The 15,274-nt window shown below is 35.2% G+C and overlaps 1 protein-coding gene across 1 annotated transcript; it reads right to left on the bottom strand.

Annotated features, from left to right (window-relative positions):
- Window positions 1-829: 829 nt before the first annotated feature.
- Window positions 830-10,696, bottom strand: LOC136029178 (uncharacterized). Its single transcript, XM_065707295.1, has 2 exons — window positions 10,312-10,696; window positions 830-1,464 (listed from the first exon to the last, which is right to left on the bottom strand). The coding sequence occupies exons 1-2, from the start codon at window positions 10,563-10,565 to the stop codon at window positions 1,044-1,046; spliced, it is 675 nt and encodes a 224-aa protein (XP_065563367.1). The 5' UTR covers window positions 10,566-10,696; the 3' UTR covers window positions 830-1,043.
- Between the last annotated feature and the right edge of the window lie 4,578 nt (window positions 10,697-15,274).

Genomic DNA, 15,274 nt, shown 5'->3' with positions numbered 1-15,274 from the left:
CTAAGTTACCCCTGGTTCCCACTCCTGCGATTTCGCGCAAAATCCTGCGACATGCGACAAATGACACATATCATGCGACAAGCGACAAACTATACGTTTTGCTGCGATATTGGATGCGTTGAATACTCATAAGACAATTTCAACTCATAAGACAAATCGCATGCGTTGTTTTGAAAAAAAAAATCATAACCAAAGTCAAGGAGCTGATTGAAAAGCTGATTTTGGCTGTTAGGTGCTTCTAGATTTTGTCGCAGTGACGCAAAAGTCTGCGTTACTTTGTGAACCTCCATCGAATTCTGTCGTACGTCTGTTCCGCCAGAAAAAAATCGTGTTGGGATTGACGCAGCAGTGGGAACAAGGGGCTAGCTATCTTGTTTAAAACCTTCCAAGTTCTATACCGGAATTTGACATCAAGTGATTATCAGCAGTGGCGATAATTTTATTTTCCTGATGGCCTATAGAATTTGCGCGGGAATAACTGAGAGATTCCTCTTATTTGTTCACTTAATCACATAAATATTACCAAATTATCATGAAATGGCAGGAAAAAAGCATTAGGTTTAGGTCGGCTTATAAACAGTGAAATTTAAAGAGTATCATCAATTTAGGGCAAAACATTCATCTACCACCTAGGGTAAAATAAGACTTTCGATATTTTCTCATATCAGAGCTCTGAAGACGCTCAAAATAGAATTTTCAAGCACAAAAAATCTAATACACGTTGGGTGTTTTATTCACTGGACAAATTCAATTTTTACTGCAAAACATACACGGTTATAGCCTACATAAAGACCTATTATTCTTTTGAAATCAAAACTGTAATAACAAATTCCATTATGAATGAGTTTTATTCACTATGTTTTTTCACAATTCACTGTATTTAAACTTTTTTCTGAATCTTGATATTTAAATTTCATTTAGCCTACTATGAGCTATATACCTTTAGTATGTTGATGCTTTCACACTAACGATATTTTTTTCTTATTTGTGGTAGAGACCTATTTCGGTACCGGTAGTTATTGTTTACTTACAGCGAGTTTTACTTACAGCTTTTTTATTGATGTACCTGAATAAGTCTTGGCAACAAATTTAAGATTCTCTTTTTCGTTAACATGAGCTAGTATTTTCTTTCCTTTCCAAATAAAGTCTTTATACTTCATTTCACCCAACACGTTAAAACCCATTTTACTTATACATATATGCTTAGTCTGATCTGCAGTAACATCAGCTACGGCCAGCCCATGGCCTTTACTCTTTAAGAAGTCCTCACACTGTCTTAAAAGTGATGCTCCAACGCCCCTTGAGCAAAAGTCTGGCCGTACAGAAAGGTAGCCCAAGTAAAAGTATTTTTCAACATTAAAGTGATTAAATAGATTGGGAATTGATGCCTTATTCTGCTTGTAGACGGCAAGGAGTTTCGCCCATTCTTCATTACCACATTCATCTTTGGAAAGACCATTGACCCTGCAAGCATAGTATAGTTAGGTATAGTCATAAAAGTTCGAATTCCTGAACTGTTTACTAATGTACTAATGTTCTCTAAAATACGGAAACTTCTGTGAGAGGAGACCACTTCTTGACTAATCTAATAATGTACTTCTGCATGTCCAGATTATTTATTGAAGATATAGAATTGTGTTGAATTTACATCTAATGAATTGATAGTCATTTTATAAGATAATTTACGTTTTAAGGAGACTATCTTTGAATAAACTGTTTGAAGTTTATTATCAACAACAATATAAGCTGCGAAAATCCTTAACCCATATTGAGGGAAAACAACTTTCTATTTAAAGATGGGAACACAATTTTCACCAAAATTTTAATTAAAAAAAGAAATTATGGCGATAGAGAGGGGGGGTCGAATTGATTATATACCCTTTTAATGCATCCACTGGCTAATGCAAATTTGGTGATTAGGAGATCGGGGATGTTTAAGCGATCACCGACCTAGTTTGTGCCTCTAAACATAAAAATCCAAACCGCAAAAAAGATTTCAAAATCACAAAGAAAACACAACATTGATGGTAATGGGGATGAGTGTAGTTGTGCAGCTAAATAACTTGATATAGCTTTGAGCTTGTTTTTACTCCTAGTTCAGACTTATATTATTTGCACTGGGTAAGCTCACAGTTTAGACTTAGCTGACTTTTGCACAAGGCTCAAGTTGATTTCGCAAAATTTCAAAGCTTGGAACTAGCTTGTCTTTTCATCAAATCAACCCTTATCCTATTTTTGCGCCTTGTCAGCTCACAGCATTGATTTAGCTGGTTTTCCGAACCCTATCACTGAAAGTCTGTAGCTTGGACTTTTTTGCATCAAGTCGAAGCATCGCTTGTTTTTCAATCACGATCAGGGCTTAACCATTTTCTGCACAGAGTCAAGCCTTAATTCATTATGGCCCCAAGTCACTTGTGAGCTTAGCTTTACATTTTTTAGAACTAAATAAGGACTTCACTCGTTTTTGTGTCATGTCACCAAAACAGAATGAACTTCGAATGTTTATTCACCTGGTCGGTCTGCAGCTCGTTTTGCATGGAGAACAAAAATCCCATTTAAAATGAGGAGCAAAACTCTTAATATTCTGTTTGAAACTAGGTGTTTAAAGGGTAACAGGCTCAGTTTGTACCTTGAATCATGTATATTCAAAGTCCTTACATGATTGTCGTTCTTATTAGCGAAAAATGCGTCGTTTGTTTTGACTATTTAGAATGTGATAGTGGAGGTGGTAACAGCAATGATACAAAAGATAAAAAGTACCAAATGTAGCAGTAGAAATTACAAGAGGATCTCGACTAGGCCTTGAATGGGATGAGGTGTATGCAAAATATGTGATACCGTTGAGCAAGTTCAAATTGAAGGAGGAGTTATGTTTTGAAGCTGTTAGCAAAACTTAATATAATGCATATATATAGACTTCAAGCTGCTTTAAATGCAATAATAAAATATATTGAGGACATTAAGTTGAATCAGTATGCGAAAAATGAGTGATATATCCTTGTATATATATACAATAAAATATTTGTAAATCGAAAATGTTATTCTTGTTATTCTGATATTCTTGTTTTAGATTCTTATTCTTGTTATTCTGTTATTCTTGTTTTAGATTCATCATTTGGAATATCAGCAAGCATTCTCTGAGAGTATATATTCTTTTGTACAGATTAGTTTGAAAACGATCACTTAGGTTTAGACATTTTTCTAAAATCAGAAGACTTCGCATGATTTTATGTCTCATAAATCTACCCATTTTTTAATCTTAAAACTCTAGCAGCTGATTAGAGACGAAATAACGTGGATTTGCTTTTGAACACTACCTTGGAAATTCAATGAAGGTTTAAGACACTATTCAAATAATTTTTCATGAGAACAATAAATAAATCGACAATTTATAAGATCGCGTTCGAAAGGATTCAGTTGATTTTGAGTTTTGATGTCACTTGATTACTCCTCTTTCTTTAAAACTAGAAAAGAACACTCTTTACCAATCGTAAGTCAATTTCTTTTGGCGGCGAGAGTAAATATTGAAAAAATGTTTTGTACGTTTCCATTATGCATGTATACACTGGGCAGCTAGTCGTCCTGCGCGAATTGTACAATTGTTGACAAGTATGATAAGAAGTGCAGATAGATTATGCAATATGTGTAAATCGCATAGAGGATATGCAGTAGCAATTAAAGACTGAAAATTCTATCCCGCAGGGATTTGTGACTCTCATACTAGACGATTCCTATGCTCCAATTGTCACTATGATAAATGTGATCAGTGGGAGAATACAAATCCTGGTATGATAGGAAAGAAACCTAAACGAGATTTAAGTTTATTTATAAGAGACTGGTATCATTGTGGTTTTAAATTGTTTTGGTAGGAAGAATCAGGTCTACGCTTTAACTGTTGGACTAAAATCTGGAAAAAATCTGGTTTCTACGTCACCACTGTGAAGACAATTGTTGCTATGATTATGAGCCTACTGATCTTTATTTGGCTGTTACAGAAAGTGATTCTCTATTTGAAAAAACAGTATGTGACATTGCTTCAAATAAGCAAACTGAAACACGTGAATTTTTCAATATGAATAACAAAAAGTATCATTGACTTCACAAAAAGATATAGTGAAAATAAAGTTACATTATATTGTAGAAAATGGGACCCTAACTTTGCATGCCAAGGTGAATACAAGTTGAATCCTGACGAGCTGCCACCACTTATCTTTACCGATGGTTACCTGTAAGTGGAAGAAGAAATGTAAAGGACACAGACTTTTTATTGTACATACAAGTTTTATCAGTAAATAAATTCACAATTATTTTTAAAGCATTTCACTTTTAGGGCACTGAGATTTATATTATACAGGTATGAGAGAGAATTTTCAAATAGAAAGTCTTTCAATCAAGGATTTTCTACATAAATGCTGACAATGCTACTCTAAATATGTCCAAAATATCGAGAAATTCACTATAGTAGTGTAAGAAAGCCCCAGCTTTTGGTTAAAAATCTTGTACTCGCTTCCAACTTTGAATGGTGTGAGGTTTAATAGATCACAGCCAGTAGGGGTCATTTTCCAATGATTTTCAACTTGATTTAACGAGACGAATGCTAAACTTTTTTCTAATGGTTCGGCAGAGGTACTCTCTAAACGTACTGTGTCCGTTCGGGCAATACTCATACCTTGAGAACCGGACAAATCCAATAAAATGACATTTTGAGTTTTTGCAAGCATTTCTTTTGTTATACTATATTTAACTAGCAGAGAATCTCGATCTAGGGATTGTATTGTACATTCATATAGGGTCCTGTAGGATTTATTAAAAGATAAATTGCAGAGAAAAATTACATTTACTTTACATACAACAGATGAAAGTCCAAACACTTCAAATTTATGTGGAGAATTTGTCCATTATCGTATGGTACTAGCACTTTTTACAAAAACCAATGCAAGTTTTAAAGGAATTTCACCATAGATAAATGAAAGAATTTGCCAAACAGCTTCATTACTGCTAATGTATCTTCCAGCCTGATATTGTACGATTTCATCGATATCACTGATTTCGGACTGCAAGCCAAAAACTGCCATTTCACTGCCTTTGGTGACGTATTTACATATGTGTAAGTTGTCTGTGTGTCTGTCGAGTGACGTCACTGTCCTCATATGACGTCTGAATTATTTCATCACATACCAATTCAAAAACGACTGTATTCAAGCCGAAGTAGCTCAGTTATATAACTACCTGTGTTGGCGCAGTGGGTTTGACCTTAGCGTGGTAATACGGGACCCAGAGATCGAACCATGCAGCAGGAATGCACTACAGGGCCGACGCAGGGACCTTAGTAGTCAAGAAGCGTCGATAATCCGATACAAATACAAATACAGTAACTCAGTTGGTAAAGCGTTATGTTCCAGGTTCTAGGTCCGAGAGGTTCCAGGTTCAAACCTTGGCTTTAGCATTAATACAAAAGAAGAAAAAAAACTAAAAAAGATAAAAACTAAAAAATAAATAAAAAGAAAATACTAAAAATATTATCGTTTGTCGACTATAAATGACGACTGGGACACAGGGACACAACTACAACGGGAACGCCAGGGGGCACAGGGGGATATATAAATGACGATAGGGACACAGGGAATGTTTGATTAGCAATCACCAACAACAAAGCTCAAGGGCAATCATTAGAATAATGAGGTATAGATCTGAATACGGATTGTTTTTCCCATGGGCAATTATATGTTGCATGTTCAAGAGTCGGTAAACCTGTAAATCTATTTATATGTACAGACAATGGGACAGCGAAGAATGTTGTATATTGGCAAGTTTTACGTAGTTAAAACATATATATATATATATATATATATATATATATATATATATATATATATATATATATATATATATATATATATATATATATAATATGGCGCATAACAACTTACGCGCGCAGGGGGGCTTGGGGGAGGTGAAGCGCCCCCACCGAAAAGGTGTTGGGGTGGCGCGAAGCGCCACCCCAACAGCTAGTCTATCTATATAAAAATAAGTTGTATGTATGCATGTTTGTTTGTTTGTAAAAAGAGCATTTGCATATGACGTCATTATAAGTATATAAGGCTTTGTATATGCACAGACAATGGGGCAGCCAAGAATGTTGTATATTCGAAAGTTTTACGTAGTTAAAAACATATATATATATCTATCTATATTCACAGGTGGGACACAGGGACACAACTACAATGGCGCGTAACTAATATGGCGCGTAACGACTTACGCACGCGGGGGGGGGGGCTTGGGGGGGGCACGAAGCGCCCCCACCAACTTGGTGTTGGGGTGGAGCGAAGCGGCACCCCAACAGCTAGTGTTAAATAAAAACATTGCCTCTGGCAGTACCATTTCAGAAATTTAAAAAAAAGCATGTTGGAAATTCATTGCAATTTGTGTAAGCTCCGATGGCCGGGCGGGGGGGGGACAAGTTCAAGTTTATTAAGGGGATACAAATTCATTGTTGTTAAAAGTAAAAACTGAAAATTTATTAAACTATTTGGAAAATGGTGAGCGCATTAGCTTTCGAATATACTACACCAACTGGGACGAGTCATTTACCCGGAGCTAGTGAAGCACCAGACCCACAATAAGTTGAAATTTTTAAAATCCGAGATGGAGAGTGACTTGATATCCCATGGTGTGCTTACAGGTCCAAAGTTTTGCTGCGTGCAAACGCACCATGAGGATATCAAAAAAGTTGGAAAAGGGGTGCCTTCACACTGTGTAAAGGGAAGTTTTGACATAAGTGTTTGTAGAAACCGTGTAGAAAGTAATTCAATTCCAAGGGCGAATGTCAGGGCCATTCGTTTTTTAAAATTTAAGAACTATAAGGTTAAAGTTGAAAAAATGCCACGTCAAACATATCGGACAAAGTCTATGCGTACTTTAACGGCGAGCTTATTACATTGGAATCGAGACACCACTTCCTTACCATGAACTCTGGTCTCAAATACCTTAGTTCTTATTGTCATACTTGACCCAATAATACAATACCCAATACTCATACAATACCCAACTTGACTTGTGTCTCAAATGTTGACCATGAGGTACAAAAACTCTTTTGTCCCATATTTTTCCCCACTGTAATAATTGATTTAGCTTTTAGTTTTATGTTCATCCCCTATCATCTGTTTAATCATTGTAACTGCTCCGACCTGCTTATGCTAGTTTTTGTGCTATTTTAGCCAATAAATCATATTCTATTCTATATCTAAATAATACCCTACTACGTAACAATCAAAGACAGTATTATCAAAAGTAGACACACCCTACTACGTAACAACCAAAGAAATAATTTACGTAGGGAAACGAACACTATTAAGTAACAGCCAAAGAAATTATTCGCACAAGTAAACAAACTCTATTACTTAACAAGCACCTACGTCTTGGAGTAATTTTAAAATAAGTGTCCGGACCGGGATTCGAGGGGATGGGCTCCGTCTAAAACTGGAACCCTCTCACTACTTATGATCAAAATAAGATACTTTAATAACATAATTATGCAAACTACAACAGAGAATTATGGAAATCAGGCCCCCAGAATTCATTATATTAGATGGTTTCTAACCAAGCTAACTAGTTCAGTAGATGATTTCTAACCGTTTCTAACTAAATTATGATCTAAAATCCTGTTTCTGGACATAAATAGAGCCTTTTTATTCATTTAACTACTATTATGCCTTTATTTGTCTTTACTTAGCAAAACCTTGGTTTTTTGCTTTTTTCTTGATTTCCATTGAAAGGAATAACCACGATACTCCTCTTTCGTCTTCATATCGAATTTGATTTGCTTTTGAGCGTTTCTAATCCACGTGCCACAATTGGCATCCATAACGATAAAATTTAGCTTTAAAAAAGGCCACTCAAATGGTGTCGATTTGAAATATATTTGTTTTACCTCTGGAAAACTGTCGTGGGTCAAGCCTAAGCTGAAATAGCAGAAAAACGGTGACAAATCTTTTCCCCCTGGTTCCTGTGACAAGATCCCTGTTATGGTTAATCATCTAAATACTGTGTTTTGGAGGTATCATACAATAGAGGCATCTTGGCAAAAAATACAAGAGCCAGAGAGGTCACAATCCCACCAGCTAGTAGAAACAGATTTCATCATTACCTTTTTAATAGCAGTCATTTTGCGAACCTACTAGTTCGCAAGATATACCAGACAGGGCTGTACCCCCTCTTGTGCTAAATTTGTTGTCGCTAGCTCTAATTACTTAATGCGTCAGCTCGTGACCTCGGGAATGAATTCCAAAGACCTACTGTGAGTCTTCAAGATTTTTAGGTCTAACGCTATAATTTATCCTCACTCTAACAACTTAAATAAGCAGAGCAGATATAAAAAACAACAATAGGGCCGTGAATACTTGTATGTTCTAAATAGCTATCCGTGAGTCCTGATATCAGATTGGAAGCGAGAAAATTGACTTGAGACAAAGACAAAGTATTTCAAGTACAAGGTAGTTCTACTAATATTGCATGGTAATTTTCTATTTGATTATTTGTTACCTAAAATAAAAAACTATCAGACAAACAATCAAAATAAAATAAGAGCATTACAAAATAGTAATACAATGTAACTGGGCTGAAACAACGGTGAAAACGGGCTTAAAAGAAAGGAATAGAGCATACTTCCTCTCTTTGTCTCAAGATATACAAGCTTACACTAGGAAAAATAAAACAGGACACCAATGCCAAAATTAGTTCACCACCAAAGCCCAGCAAGCACAGGGAATATGGATGATTTGAATCTAATCCATTACATGAAAATGATAGGCCAGAGCAGGAATATCAGACTTAAATTTGATGTATTATTAACTATGAAACATTTCTAGTTATGCTTGTTCTATGTCACCATTCTGCACACAAGAAAATCAGATAAAAATTTAACTATTAAACTTCTCCGCTTGAGGGTCCATTTACTTAAATGCTAGAGATTGATTTCTAAGCAAAATCCAACCAGAAACCCAATTAGGCTAAGCCTAATCTCAGTCCTAGTAAGGGTAAACTATGCAGGTTGTAATATGTGTCGTAGGCAAGTAGGTGTAACTAAAGCCTAAAGAACCAAAATCAATTGTGATAATTTCTCTTTGTAGTGTGTTCAAGAACCAAAAAACCAAATATATGTTGTGTTCAAAGCCTAGTATCTTTTCTTCCCTTTTCTGAGACTTTTCGGCCCCTTGGAAAAAAAGCCTAGCCCGCTGAATCAATGTTCATGTTGGACTATGTTTCCTTTATTTGAGATATTTTATCGTTTCTGAGGCTCAATCTGTAGCTAGCACAGATGGGACATGTATTTCAACAGTGAAAACCAATCATGCATGAACTGTCAACCACTTTTGTAGAAAACCACCGAATTTAATGAAAATCACCAAAAATCACCAAGTTAAAAAAAAAACATCAAAAATCACTAGATTGAAGAAAATTACCAGAAAAATCACCAAGAGGGTGAAAAATTACCATATCTTGTAATAAATCGCCGGCGGTGGAAATCCTGACTAAAATATTTAATTAAAGTATCCCTACATTGTAGTGTATATACACTCACGCTAAGCTATATATATATATATATATATATATATATATTATATATATATATATATATATATATATATATATATATATATATATATATATATATATATATATATATATATATATATATATATATATATATATATGTATATATAGGTACTTATATGTTATCCCAACTACACTCAAGAAGTTTGATCTGTTTAAAACCGGTTTCTCTGTCTGTATTGGAAGATAATTAGCTTAGTCTAAGTGAAATAAACTGATATGCAAGTATATTTCAATTAACTATTTAATATATAGAGTTGGTTAGGTTAGATTAAGTTAGGTATTTAGTAAAATGCATTTTGGTTGGCATGCTTTCCATGATTTTCTTAACCTTAGTTTCTTAGCTAAAGTATTATATTTTCATCAGATTTTAGTATGCTCCATTATGATAAACCTAACTGCGCTTCTTGAGTGTGGTCGGGATAACACGTAAGCACCGAAAAATGTACTATTGAAGACTTAGGGCAGACACATGTCATCTTTACTTCTTTTTTCCCCATCGGGTATCCATTGTCCATTATTAAACCAATTCTCAACACTCCTTTGCTCTGAAGGATATCCTATTTCCCTGATTCTTCAGGTTTGGAACCCCTCTCTTACCCTCCCGAATAAAAATGCTGGAGATCTGCCCATGCCGTTTAGTATGTATGATCCTGTTTTATAGTATTTTCCGAGCTTAAGTGAATAAAGCATCCTTACTTGTTTCTATCCACCTCTGAATTAAATAGGACTCCAACCAATTCATTATTTGCCTCGTTAATGGCTACATATGAACAACTTTGATCAGCCAGTCGATGAAAGTAGTTTTCCGCATATTTGTCATGATCTGGGAAACTTTTCACATTCAGCAGTTGACAGGCTCTTTCTTGTCGTAAATATACATTCAGAGCAAGTTTCACAGCTTCTTCATACCGTTCTGGTTTCAATAAACAATAAATAATTGTTCCGAACATTATGTTTAAAGCATGATAAAGAATACCACTAAACACTGAAGATAGAACCCAAATCGAGAATGAACCTGTACAAGAAAAATAAACCCGTTTCTTATCATCCAAATTTACATGCTTTTTACTCAGGGGCTTTGAATAGTTTACCTATGGATACACTGCAGCTTAATGCCCAGGCAACATTATATTGAACTCTTGAATATAATCCAAATGACGCACGACTACACCCGCCATAATTGTGTCTTGTTAATGATTTTGAACACTGTTAGACTCTCAATCGTTAAATAAATAAATAAAAACAAGTTTTTTAACGAAAAGTAAGGAGCAACATTTAAACTTAAAACGAACAGAAATTACTTCGTCTATGAAAAGGGCTGCTTCCTCATGAACGCCCCGCTCTTTACGCTAAAGTTTGACTCTTTCTATTAACTCTACTTTTTAAAACAGTAAAAAACTTTAGCGTAAAGAGCGGGGTGTTGATGAGGATGCAGCCCCTTTCATATACGAAGTAATTTCTGTTCGTTTTAAGTTTTAATGTCGCTCCTTACTTTCCGTTAAAAAACCTTGTTTTTTTAATTTAATTTCTGAATGTTTTTGAATCAATGCATGTTTTGATTTTGGCTCTCCGCAGATGAATGATTAAAACGAAATTTGTATATTTATTTTTTTGCCTAAATTGCTTTCTCATAGTTTTGATCGAATGATTTTGAAAAAAAAGGAGTGGGAGAGGAGGCCTAGTTGCCCTCCGATTTTTCGGTTACTTAAAAAGGCAACTAGAACTTTTAATTTGTTACGAATGTTTTTATTAGTAAAAGATATACGTAACCTACAAAATAGCATACGTTACGAACCTCTGTATTCTTATGTTTTTATTACGTATATGAGGGGGTTCACCCCCTCGTCAGTACCTACCTCTTTACACTAAAGCTTAAATTTCATCCTAATTTCTTAAGAATGACCTGAATCACAAAATCCGTAGAATAAATAGTTGAAGTTACTAAAAATACTTTAGCATAAAGAGCGAGATATTAGGAGGAGGTGAGCCCATCATATGCGTAATAATTTCTGTTCGTTTTAAGTTATAATGCTGCTCCTTACTTTCAGTTGAAAAAAACTTTTTCATATTTATTTTTTCATTATTTTTTTTTTAAATAATTCTAGAAAATCCTGCGCTCTCTTCATGGAAATTTTCTTCCCCCATGACAATATCCTCCAAGGAAAGTTCCTCCAACATATGCCCCTCTTCTCAAACCCTCCCCCCAACCAAAAAATCCTCCTGAAAACGTCTGTACACTTTAAAATAACCATTACTATATGTAAGCACTGGACAAAGTTTGTAACTTGTGGTCCCTCCCAAGGGGACTGTGAGGGAGTAAGTTGTCCCCAAAGACATAGTTATAAGGTTTTTCGACTACGCTGAATAAAATGGCTATCTCAGAATTTTGATCCGGTGACTTTGGGAAAATAATTAACGTGGGAGGGGGCTAGTGGCCCTCCAATTTTTTGGTCACTTAAAAAGGCCACTGGAACTTTTCATTTCCCTTAGAACGAGCCCTCTTACAAGATTCTAGGACCACTGTGTCGGTAGGATCACCCCTGGAAAAAAAACAAAAAAACAAATAAACACGCATCCGTGGTCTGCCTTGTGGCAAAAAAAGACAAAATTCCACGTTTTTGTAGATACGAGCTTGAAACTTCTGCAACAGGGTTCTCTGATACGCTGAATCTGATGGTGTGATTTTTGTTAAGATTCTATGACTTTTAGGGGTTTTTTCCCCTATTTTCTAAAATAAGGCAAATTTTCTCAGGCTCGTAACTTTTGATGTATAAGACTAAACTTGATGAAACTTATATATTCAAAAACAGCATTAAAATGCGGTTCTCTTGATGTAGCTATTGGTATCACAATTCCATTTTTTAGAGTTTTGGTTACTATTGAGCCGGGTCGCTTCGTTACCACGAACTGTTTGATTTATGAATTATGATTGAACTATCAAAATAAAACCCGCCGTAACTGGTGGCTTCAATACACATTGCCATTTCCCTGTCTATAAGGCGAATATTGCTAAAGATGCAAAGGCATTATATCAATAGGCAATAGTAAGGAGAGAGGTAGGCTTTGTAGTGACACAACCTTTTAAAACCGATTTCCTGTAATTTAAATTTTTTTTTCTGTACTACAAGCGTCACGTGATTTTTTGTAGCGACGGGTGTGACTACGGTTTGACTTGGGCATAGTATATCTTGAAAAAACCCTTGGGGTCCGTTTTTAACCCTGACAGAGTAATAGGACAGGGTTTTTTCCAAAGTCCCTGTCGAAGCTGTCAACGGCTTTTGAGCCTTTTCTGTGACTAGCTGAAAAAAAATCTATCCATAATATAAATTTTAAAGATATTTTTTTTTAAGTGATTTTTACCTTGTTTGTTGATCTTCTAACAAATAAAATAACACGGTTCGAAATAAAAATTGTTTTCAGTAAAGCACAAATGATAGTCTGTTATTTGGAAGGCAAAGTGGGCGTTAGCATTACTCCTATTCGCGGTAGTTCCTCTTTGTTTTAAGTTTGACTTGATTACAGTTATATTTTTTGGTCGTTCTGGGTTTCACTCATTTATTGATCGTGATTTGTGTTTAGTTTTACAGTTACAATACCATTTAACTTTATTTCTGCACGTCTTAGGTTTAATGGTGCTCTTTACTTTTCTTTAAAAACCACTTTTGTGGGAAAAGTTTTTTTAAATTAATCAACAGTAAAGATAGATTTTCTTTTTTCCGACTAGCTGTAGACAGGGCTAGAAAAAAAATTGTAGATAGATACGATAGGAATCTAGATGAAAACCCTGCTTTAGCATTTCCCTTGGGGTTAAAACGAAACATTATGATTTTTTAAACATATGCTATGCCCGAGTCACCCCACAGTCACATCTGTCAATGAAAAAAATATAAACTTTGGTAACAATTTGTATTTTTCCTTGATTTCAACGTCACGCTTGTACAACAGATGCAAAAAATTGAAATGACAGGCTACTCCTTCGTTCCTTACAACTTTGCATGCAGACCCACTATGCTTCACCCCCTCCCCCCGAATGTGCAAATATATAGCCATAATTTGTTTATGAAGTTTTATACTTGCATCATGTTTTGGTATCTTTCATTAGGATTAACCTAGCTTCATTTCTTGAGTGTTTGCGACATAACAGATAAGTACCGAAAAAGTTATTTGAAACGACGGTTGTAACCGGAACAACACCTTTTCATTTCATCTAAGGCTCAGAATAGAATTACATTTATTTTTTAATTGCTAACATGAAGAATTACAAGTCAATATTAGAATTATTAAATGAGTTGAAAGAATTAAAAAAAAGCGATCCTAACGTATGCTTTCATTACGGTAAAAAACATGACCGAGTAAGAATTATTGGGCTTACAAGGGAATTACAAGCAGAAAATCTATTGAAATGGCTAACCCTTTACGAGATTCGCTAGGATAAGAAAAACATTATAATGATAAAGTTGACAAAAATAATTCTATGCAAGTTGTTTATGGATTATAGGTAGGAGTCTAAACCTTTTCTTAGACACAGGCTGTTCGTCTATTCAAATTTAATTCAACGCAGTCATATGGGAAATATTACTGCAACGCAGTCATATGGGAAATATTACTGCAACGCAGTCATATGGGAAATATTACTGCAACGCAGTCATATGGGAAATATTACTGCAACGCAGTCATATGGGAAATATTACTGCAACGCAGTCATATGGGAAATATTACTGCAACGCAGTCATATGGGAAATATTACTGCAACGCAGTCATATGGTAAATATTACTGCAACGCAGTCATATGGGAAATATTACTGCAACGCAGTCATATGGGAAATATTACTGCAACCGTTTTGTGAGTTATGCGACGACAGTTCTTCAAAACCAGAATCGTTCGGTTCATTACGCTTTTCGAAATATGAGGTGATATTTTGTTGCATGAATTGGCTATAAAGAAATTGGTTATAAAAGTGTGTCATTCACCCTTCCATTTAAAGAGGCCAGGCAAAGAGGGAAACGTCATCAGTTTCCTAATGTCGACTGTTTTACAGATACCCTTAAATAACACAGGGGGTTGTATTATACAGGCAGAATTGACACCTTGCGCGGCTATGGTGTCTTCTCTCAATTTTGGGAAAAGTATTTCGCGTAGTCCAACCCCCGATTAGGAAATATGTTTTACAAAGTGCCGCGGAAGCTGTGTCAAATATTTTTTTGAATTTCAAGAAGGAAAAATAATTGTCAAGTAAAAGAAACTTCGAAGAAGAATCGGAACCTGCAAAGGGAGTCAAAAAACCTATAACAAGACAGAAAATTAAGGTTTAAAAAAAAACTTGTTGATTTCTCATATCTTCCTTCGGAAGTTTATGTGCCTAATATTTCCAGTGGACAGTCACTTTTTCAAGCACCTCTCTTTTGCGTTTCAGTGTCCTATAATAGATATGAAGATATGAGCCTTTTTCAAGAATTTGCCATTATTTAGCGAGAATCTTGTCTTCTTTTACTTTTTGGGGGCAAAGAGTTTGTTTCTGGATATAGCTAATACTTTTTTGAAAATCAAATTAAAGCTTCCTTCCCTGGAGGGCCAACTAGTGGCCAAGACGGGATAAGTTTTGAAAGTAGACTGGTTAAGATATAATGGACACAATGTTAAATTAATTAACCTACAAAA

Source organism: Artemia franciscana, chromosome 7, assembly GCF_032884065.1.
Source record: "Artemia franciscana chromosome 7, ASM3288406v1, whole genome shotgun sequence".
NCBI classification, from domain to species: Eukaryota; Metazoa; Arthropoda; class Branchiopoda; order Anostraca; family Artemiidae; genus Artemia; species Artemia franciscana.
The sequence above is the reverse complement of the archived record's forward strand: the minus strand, read 5'-3'. Positions and strand labels throughout refer to the sequence as shown.